General features: G+C 43.0%; 2 protein-coding genes across 2 annotated transcripts; both read left to right on the top strand.

The window, feature by feature from the left end:
* The first annotated feature begins 674 nt into the window (after positions 1-674).
* Positions 675-1890, top strand: LOC114431870 (protein S100-A13-like). Its single transcript, XM_028399538.1, has 3 exons — positions 675-761; positions 831-970; positions 1560-1890. Exons 1-3 carry the CDS (start codon positions 692-694, stop codon positions 1692-1694), a joined length of 345 nt encoding a protein of 114 aa, XP_028255339.1. The 5' UTR covers positions 675-691; the 3' UTR covers positions 1695-1890.
* A 1069-nt stretch (positions 1891-2959) lies between these two features.
* On the top strand, positions 2960-8409 carry s100u (S100 calcium binding protein U). The gene is made up of 3 exons (XM_028399156.1): positions 2960-3198; positions 5697-5833; positions 6134-8409. The coding sequence occupies exons 2-3, from the start codon at positions 5714-5716 to the stop codon at positions 6647-6649; spliced, it is 636 nt and encodes a 211-aa protein (XP_028254957.1). The 5' UTR covers positions 2960-3198; positions 5697-5713; the 3' UTR covers positions 6650-8409.
* The last annotated feature ends 1148 nt before the right edge of the window (positions 8410-9557 follow it).

The raw sequence follows: 9557 nt of genomic DNA, 5'->3' as shown, positions 1-9557 counted from the left end.
CTAGATTAAATACTTGAAGCTGGAGCTTACATGTCCACATGCACGAACGTCTTTTCGGCTCAGTCACAGAGCGGATAAGCTTATGACTGAGAATGTAAGCAATGATCAGTCATTATGAAACTGATGAGGGAGAGGTCGTCATTCTTTGAATTCTACAAATAAGTTAGAAGCACTTCTGTAGACATTTCTTCCTGTCTTCTAAAGACGAGTGTCTCTCATTTTTATTTTTTTTTATTTTTTTGTCTCACTGTAACACCTCATTTAAATACTGAAAACAAAAAACAAAAATACTCAAAATGTTTTTCTTTCTGCAGCTGGACTGGCTTCCACATGAGACAGCGTGTCCTCAATGACATATTATTTGAGTCATGTTTTGTATAAACGAATTACTGCTTAGACTTGCACGATTCAGTCGGCTGATTAGAATAGCCTGACGTTCCCACTAAATCCCTTGCTCTCCAGTCTCAAAGAGGTTTTGTGCTATCATCAGTACAAATGTGTCCTTTGCAGGACTGAGTGGCAGTTTTCTGTTTTGTGTGGGTGTATTTTTTTTTTTATGTGTGTGTCCCCAGAGCAGTGGAAATCAGGCAGAGATAAGGGCAGCCTGCTGGATGGGGGAGAAGAGGGCAGGTTTTCCGCTGATGTGTGCATCAGTTGACGGGGATGAAGTGTATATATAATCAGAGAGGTGATGGTTAGAGCTGAGGGACAAGGTCTTCTGTACCTGCTGCAGCACCGCACACTGTATCTCAACACAGCAGGTAAGACGAAAAGCCGCTGGTTTTTATGATGTTATCTGAAAGATCCTTCACTGTTCATTTGCTTGACAGCACAACCCACCATGGAAGCAGCCATCAACACCCTTGTCACCCAGTTCAAGACCTTCGCGGGGAAAGATGGATGCTCCAACACTCTGAGCAGAGATGAATTCCAAAACCTGTTGACCGCTCAGCTTCCCAACTTCGTCAAGGTGCGTCTCTGAAATTCTTCTAAGCCTCTTCTGCCTGTTATAAACCATGCTGTGAATGTTAGACCCTCTCCTGGGTTACAAACAATTCAAATTAAACCTCATAGTTATCAGTATTTTTACAGACTTATCAGCCAGATGTTGACTGACTGTAAACATGTTTGTGGCATAACATTATGCAGAAGTATATTTGCACTCTGACTGTTTAACAAACTCACTGCACCGTCAACGTTAAAACAAACCTGCAGTCGACCAGTCTCTGCTATAATAACTGTTACGCCACTCTTAATGTTTGCTTTGTTAGCAACACATATCAGTAAATGACATTTATTTGACATTCTTTGTGTGCTTTAACTTGACTTTAAATCCTGCTGATACTCAGTATATAACTATATAATGAATGCAGATTGAACATATGCTTCTAAAGGCTTTAATGTATAACCTCATTAGACCATCAGTCCTATTAATTACTTTCCCCAGCCATTAGGTGGCAGGACAGTCTTTCAGAGTAACTGATGTTCCACAGTGACTGTATAATGATTAGGGTCTCCTCTCTGTCATCACCTCCACCCCCACCTACACCACCCCACAGAACGCCAGTGATCCTGCTACCGTCGACCAGCTCATGGGCTCACTGGATGAAAACAATGACGGGGAGCTGACTTTCTCCGAGTTCTGGCAGCTGCTTGGGAAGCTGGCGAGCACACAGGGAGGCTTCAGTCAGTAGACGTTCGATATCCTGTCATTTGTGGCGTTGATTGTGCAACAACGATGAAGCACTCTGATTTTTTTTTTGTTTTTTTGGTGCTGTCAGCTATAAACTTATTTGAATTCTTCTCAGTCACTCCACCAGTGCCACATGTGGAACTCTTTAGTTAACCATTTGTTGAATGCAGGGAAATTAAAGGCTTTTATTGTCTTGAACCCTCAGCCGCCAACGTCTCCTGTCATTCATTCACCACATTATATGAGGAGGGTATAACCGCCTTGATTTTGGGGGACTGTGTAATACTATATGCATTACTGCTTCCACAACTTCACCATATCTTGTTCCATAGAGCTGCATAATGTTCATACAAAGCTGCCTGTCCATGCCTGTCCATGCATTGAGCAGCCAGGCCTCAGTAATGGGAGAGCCACATGAGCCAAACACATCCTATTATGTTTAATTGCACCATGCTTCTTGATGTTATTGTCATTTTGTATTAATCCTGACGTCTAGACAGAGTTATGTGTGCTGGCATGTTTACTGCAGGCCTGTTTTAATTGTGCAGGACAAATAGGTGTTGCAAGCCAAATTTGTGAACACGGATCTTTGAACTGATAGAGTGACCTTTGTATCCACATCGAGGTGCCAGCGTGGGAGGTGGTGGTGACGGCCAAATGAGTCAGCTACAAACAAAGTGAGAGACTAAATGAGCATGGCACACATACACACTCTTATCCATACAAAGAGAAGCAGTGAGATATCATAGAGGAGGGAATTTAAAGATTTCAAAGCAGAATCTGGCTTTACACCTCTCAGCCCACGTTTGCCACCCACACTCCCTGCAGTATATGTTTTCACTGAAGATTCCTTCACTCTCAAATTTCCAAAGTGTCAGCTGGGAAATGTCTGGCTCAGCCAAAATCTTCCCCCGGTTGGAAAAATTAAGATTTTCATGCGCAAAAAAAAAAAAATAGTCAAGGTTATAAGATAAAGGTTCACGTCTATACTTTCAGTTTCGAAACTTTTTCTCATCTCTATTTCTAATAAGTAAAATATTGCTGAAAGCAGATTGTGCATATGAAGTAATCCCACCCGCCCTGTCTGTCTCCTCGTCCCAGCAGATGAAGCTGCTCCAAGCCGCTCCGTGAAACTGAGCAAATCACACATGACGTGAAACAGCTGGCCCGTGAGCCAAAGATAATTCCAACCACACACACACAAAAAAAAGAACTTCTACGTGTTTTGATGCACTTTCACTCCCTTTTCTTGAGAGTTAGGGTCGCACTCTTCCACATTCCTAATTCTCCCTCTCACTCTTCCAGGTACACGCCCTTTGACTTGTGTGTGAAGGGGGGAAAAGTTTTAAGGACAGAAAAAAAAACTAAATCACGGAAGAGATTCTACAGTCCTACTAGTTTGGCAAGTTCTGTGGGCGCAAAGCAGCGTAGAAAGGCGGAGAAGAGGGCAGAAACTCACATTCGCGCACATTTATACACTTCTCTTGTCCCGCAGACGGTAAACGGTGAGTTCACTACATCTTTTTTTGGGATTATTTGAACTTTCTCCTGTGTATAAAGCAACTTATTTTTGCGCAACGTGTTTTTGCCACGTTTCGATAAACTCCTTGCAAGAGCCATCCCCATGAAATTTTGGCCGCTGTCTGACTGCAGTACGGTCTCAGTGACTGCAGTCCTCCGAGGTTTTTAGGCTCACGTTGCACTTTTTTAAGAGTGTTGATGATAATAGATGGTGGCTGGTTTTGCGTTTTATTTGCGTCTGCTTTTTTTGGAGTTTTATATGCGGGTTTGGCTGCCGTGTTCTCCCCTCTCCCCTTTTTCAAGGAAAGATATTTGATATTTTGATGTAGATCAGTTGTCAAGTTTCCGATCAATTGCAAACAGCCTATCAAAAATTCAAGTGACTCCTCTGGGTGACAGGGTATTGGGCTTAAACGCCAGTGGGCATCCGGGTCGCGCGTAAAAGCGCACTTTTGAGCACTTTTTGCGCACAAAGTGCTTTTTTTAATATACAGTGTGTGTCGGTGTTTTATTCTATTCCCTGCTGTTTGTCACTACTTCAGATTACCTGTGGTGTTACTGATGATGGGTCCTCCTGCTTGGTTGATAATGTGGGCGCACGCCTTTTTTTTAGCGTTCAGGTTGTCAAACCCCAGCCGAGGAATTGGATGAAAGACAGCCACCGTCCGTCTGCTCACCGCAATTTACAGCCACAACCTAACTTGTTCCTCTGTTAATATTTTATGCCACACTAGCGGTAGTATTGTCATTACTGTGCGCACATACCGTATCACATTCGCCTATTTGGAAACGCAACACTCAATCTCCTTTGGGCTCTGAAGGGAAACGGGAAACCTCTAGTTGTAGGCCTGTATATTTAATTATTTGCGCAGTTGTTTTGGGGGCTTTTAAGGCAAATAAAGGGGATTGGTTTGTCTCTGGTGTTAGACAAGAAGAAGAAGCTCTGACGTGGGAAGACTTCAGAATCATTTGTCCAAAATTAGGGCACGTGTTAGGACAGTACTCCAAGAAATACGACCTTCAGACAGGTCGCTGAGTAAAGTAAGGAAATGACTGACAGAAATGTCAGTCCGAGAATAGAAGAATGTTTTTCTTCTGTTGGAAGGCCTAACACTGGTGTGTACTCATGCAGAGGGTGTGTCACCACAGGGCAGGAAGAAGTCCCCTAAAGATCCTGAAGAGCTCCGGAATTGTGTTGTTATAACAAACAAAAAGACAATCAACTTCAGAAAAGAAGTGCTGAATTAACATTCACTGTGTGTAATATTTTACTCCTGTTCAATGACAGCTGCTCCTGCAACCTGAAAGGGTGTGTTCCATCTACTGTATGCAAACATTTGTTTGTACTGGTGCCACAATATGGGTCAGGCAGTTAGAGATCAGTAGGTCACCTGCCAAATTTGAAAAGGGTCAGTGAAATGTTAGATTTTAATGGGCCTCTGTTGTCACAGCCTTTTGTTCCTCCAGCTATAATGAGCCTAACAGGCACATGCTGTAATTAGCCATATATGTTGGTCGGAGGCTGCTTGAGTGTGACGTCCGCGTTCTCTAATTGGGATATTAATTTGTTGTCTACAAATTACTGCTGACACGAGGAGGACGTCGTTGAAACAAAGAGTCCACAGTGTGTGTTTTCGAGCCTGTTGTTTGCTTTGCTCGGTTTTGAATACTGAAGCTGACAGACGAGTACGTTTGCCTCAGCTCACAAACACGGAGTTTAGTGACTGCTTTGGGGCAAACCAGCTCGGAGTTGGCCTGTAAATTCCTGTCTAAGTGATCTCCACAGTCAGCAATGAATGGAATTCCGGCAAACATGTGTCACCTACTGGCATGTTACTGTTTGAGTGATGTCTGTAGCTTATCTATACGTCTGTCAAGATCCGGATTCTAGATTATCTCTTTGTTGAAGTCAGCTGGACTCACATATATTTGACGTGTGTAATATAGACATTCAAGTGTGTGTGTGTGTGTGCAGGATAAAAAGGCTGAACAGAATGAAAACAAGGATGAAATAGTGGCAGAAAAAGGAAAAGAGAGTGCTACTAAAAGAGAGAGGTGAGCACAGTTGGCAAAAGAGAAGACAGGGAGAGAAGACCTGAGCAGACAGGGACTGTAGGTAATCCCTTTGGTAATCTGAAGCCCAGTCCCCTTGGTAGCTTCAGTAGATCAGATGACCTATCAAAGATCAGAACTTCCATTGTGCATCACAGCTTGTCTCTCAATCAGACTCCCTCTCACCCTCTCCACTTATCTCACGTCACTGTCCCTCCCCGACTGCAGCTCTGGACTCAACACCTGAAACGAAAGGCCTCGCAGGGACACACGGAGATCCTCTGTTTCATTTTCCACTGCATGTGCCTGTTACAGCAGTGTGTTTTGAATGAGACTATCCTGCAACTTCCTCCCTTACACCACACATGACATCTGTCTATTTATCTGTCTTGATCTCACACTAGTGTCCTGGCTTTTCCTTTCTGTACAGAGAGAGAGAGAGGAGTCATGGAGTCTGCCATTCAGACCCTAGCAAAGGTCTTCCTGAAGTCATCCAAGGGAAAGGATTTCCTTGGAAAGAAAGAATTCCAGAACCTCGTCTCGACTCAGCTCAGCAACATCCTTTCGGTTAGGAAATCTTTATTGAACCTCTCTGAATTGTTGCCAACACATGCATTATGTAACACAGAAATGTTGCATTAACTCTCTCCATGTGAATTGTGATCACATGGTGGTGTAATATACAGGAGATGAATGAGAAAAGTGATCCAATATGATAGAGTGACGTTCATCAGCATTATAATGTAAATTGAGCCACAGAGAGAGCTATTTACTAATCGTATAAGGTGATTTCACCAGTGAGAGTACAGGTAGAGTTACTAATTATCAAGCCTGATTGTCTCATGGTCATGTGTACCTACTACCCAGGATACAGACAGCAAGGAGGCAGTCAGCAACATGGGCCAAGGTCTGGATGCTGACCAGGATGGCAAGGTCGGCTTCGAGGAGTACATGAAGCTGGTTGGGTACTTGGCGGTCTCGCTCAGTGAGCAGCGTAACATCGCCAAAGAGGAGCCGGAACAGAATTCCGCGTCCGCACAAGTGTCACAAAGCACTCCCAACAAAGAGGAGGCAAAGGAGGGGGCAAAGCCGGAGGTGAACGAAGAGCCGAAGGCAGAAGCGACCGCTGAAGTGAAGGTAGAAGCAAATGCAGAAGTTAAAGTAGAAGCATCGGCAAAGGGCGAGACGCAGCCTAAGGTGGCAAAGGAGGAGCCGGCAACAATGGCAGCAGTGGTGGCAGCGGCGGTGGTGGCGGCTGCGACAGAAGCAGTGGCCGTGAAAGAAGAGGAAAAGGCGGAGGTGGCGGTAAAGACGGAGGAAGGGGCAGAGAAGCCAGCTACTGAGGAAGAAGAGGAGGAGAAGACAGAGGAGGCAACCTCATAGGGGACAATCCTTCACAGAAATAATACACACTACATTCAACACTACACATTAATGATGCCAAAATAAGTTTTAAAGCCACTAATATTTTTTTTAAATCCACAACTCTGAAATACAAACACCGGCAAAAAGTCCAAACACTACAAACCCAGCTCTGATAAACTCCTTATATACGACATATGATTAATGTACATGAAAGTACAATTATTACTGTGTACTGCTCGTTACCACTATGTTTATATGTACAGCATGTGCATCCCACTATAAAGCACATTTACCTCACTACGATATATACTATGATAGCATGCAGATGTACACTACCTTGTGCATGCTGTATCCCTGTGAAAACTTTACTGCACATGTGACCAGAGTGTCAGCATATCTTCACACACCACTGCAGACGTCATCTTTTCCCCCATTTTGTCTCTGTTTGGGTCTATCCTTTGGGCCATTGGTGAAACAAAAACCCATCGGTGTACATCTTGCTAGGTGCTAATGACTTAAAGGAATAGTTTGACATTTTGGGAAATTATTGTTAAACATTTTGCCTGTCTCTGTCAAACACTCACTACTAGCACCTCTAAAAGGTGCATTTAAGCCCAAATCTGGCCATCTAGCATGTCTGTTCTGCACCTGCGTTAGAGGCAATACTTTCCAACACCAGCAGGGGGTCGTAGTCGGTATTTGAGTAGATATACAAGCTGTAATCAAAACAATACGTCTTCAGTTTTATCTTGTTTGTTTATTCCGTGTAGAGCCTCTCGCAGATGTTAGCAGATCAGAACCAGGCCAGCTGTTGTTTATACAGAGCTTAATTTTTTACCTTACAGACATAAGAGCATTTCTAAAAAAAATGTCCAACTGTTCCCTTAATAGATGCATGAAAATTGGACACTAATTTTTATTGTTTACATTTTTACCCTTTAACTCACAATGCTGCATGACAATAAACAAAACTGTTTTGCATTCCCTCTGCTCACCGTAATTGTGTTCTCAGTGCCCCCAAACACACCCTCTTCTTTTTCTCTCTTTAGTCCACTATGTAAGGCTCTCTTTCACAGAAAAGTTCACTCACAGTATGTTCTCCTTACTCACTTAGCCAGTCATAAATTAGGAACTGGAAGATCAGCTGTGGCCCTTGGTTAAATAATTAAAGTTCAGGGATGGAATCCACACCAAAAGGACCCTTATGGTCAACAGGGAGCCCAGAATAGTCCCATGGGAGAGGGCTAAAGGAGCAGGTCAGAGAAGGTGTTTGTGCAACCTAATCCACTTGGATTAGGAGAGAAGAGCAGGATAACAAAACACCAAGAAAGCCAGAACAGGTGTCACTTTTCTTTTTTTTTAAAAAATTAGCACCTATGTTGCACTAGTAGGTGCGGGACAGTACCAGTACCAGACCCCTGATAGCACTGGATAAGACAAGGTCTCAGCTGTGACTTGACCTTTTTGTTCTGGAGGCTTTCGTTAAAGTTGCTCATTTGTTTGGTTGTTTCCTGCTGGTTTAGGCACCAGTTGTTCACGTGTGTTGCGTGTTTGTTTGTCAGTCACACCCTTATAAAGACCCTGTTTGACCTGCAACTGGATCCTCATGCACCAGGCAGGCATTGGGAAATGACTGGATTAGACATTTGATGGGTAACACACCCTGGGACACAAACAATTACCATGAAAGTAATCCCAAGCTCATCCAACTAGCGAGTAGTGTCAGGGGATCATTGTCAGAGATTGTGCCTTTTAATAATACTGAGCCATTAAAATGAGTCTTTGTGGTGTGAGCTTTTACATCAATAATAATAATGACAATAATAATAATAATAATAATGTTGCATGCCTGTTTTCTACATATTACAACTGTATCATCATTATCACGGCCATTATTTAAGTTCTACTCGGCCTCTTTAACTTTTTTATCTCACTCTTGTTTGGACCACTATGGACTCATTAACTTGAAAACCTGCAATTTGTTAATTACAATTTAATGATTTCTAAATTGTCACATCATCAATAATGCAGCCATGAGATGAAAAAAGAAAAAACAAAGGTCTTGTATTGCAGACCTGCTGTGTTAGAAGGTCTGCGCGGTCAGGCAGCTCTGACGTGCTAAGAACACACACACACACACACACACACATATACAGTACACACACACGTTTTTTGGGCATGCCACCTTATGCACCGTTAGAACACCTGCCACTTCAAACTGCTCCACAGCGAAATGGCCAAGACAAATAAGCCCGAGTCATGTGATCAGCCCGCCTCGCTGGCTGCGACACTCCCATTGTAAATACTCATTTACACTCACTCTGCTCTGCCTTCTCGTTCCTCTGTCACTAACAAACGTCTTACATTCTGGGCTTGGACATCTTTAATATTCCTTTATATATATATATATAAATATTTTCGGTACTTCCTGTGAATAACGTAAACAACAGTCTTTTGCACCATCTTTCCATCACTCTTATGACTTGCACTACAAACAGATGCATATATTTTATGTGAACAAACCTGGGTTAAACATCATCTGGAAATTATTTCACCGCAGTTAATCCTGTGTTTGGAGAGGAGGGGGAAGAAAAAAAAGAAAAGCAGATGAGCTGCATTTTTCTATCAAAGAGGTCAAACTGTCTGCACTGGCAGTTTAGTTACTGTCCCATAGTGTAAACCCCACCCATCCCTTAACTCATCTAGATTAAAAACATGCTGGAACCAAGCACAGCAGATTTGCAGCAGGGAGGTGTTTTGCAGCCAGATTTCTATTGCTACACAGTGAGTCTCATTCATCGTGGAAAGCCTGTGTTATAAGACTCCCTCAGAGTGGACATACAATAAGTGTGCAGGCATGTGTTTTTATGGCTCATTTGGGTCAAAATTGTGTTTGTGTGATTACAGGACCAGTTCCCAGGATATT

The sequence above is a fragment of the Parambassis ranga genome, chromosome 2 (assembly GCF_900634625.1).
Source record: "Parambassis ranga chromosome 2, fParRan2.1, whole genome shotgun sequence".
NCBI classification, from domain to species: Eukaryota; Metazoa; Chordata; class Actinopteri; family Ambassidae; genus Parambassis; species Parambassis ranga.
The sequence above is the reverse complement of the archived record's forward strand: the minus strand, read 5'-3'. Positions and strand labels throughout refer to the sequence as shown.

What these genes read in the sequence shown, in the direction of transcription:
- LOC114431870 (XM_028399538.1), top strand. Translation starts at nt 692, where the DNA reads ATGGTTAGAGCTGAGGGACAAGGTCTTCTGTACCTGCTGCAGCACCGC. An exon ending in ACTGTATCTCAACACAGCAG is followed by an intron (nt 762 to 830) that starts GTAAGACGAAAA and finishes TTTGCTTGACAG; the next exon opens with CACAACCCACCATGGAAGCA. An exon ending in AGCTTCCCAACTTCGTCAAG is followed by an intron (nt 971 to 1,559) that starts GTGCGTCTCTGA and finishes ACCACCCCACAG; the next exon opens with AACGCCAGTGATCCTGCTAC.
- s100u (XM_028399156.1), top strand. Translation starts at nt 5,714, where the DNA reads ATGGAGTCTGCCATTCAGACCCTAGCAAAGGTCTTCCTGAAGTCATCC. An exon ending in AGCTCAGCAACATCCTTTCG is followed by an intron (nt 5,834 to 6,133) that starts GTTAGGAAATCT and finishes CCTACTACCCAG; the next exon opens with GATACAGACAGCAAGGAGGC.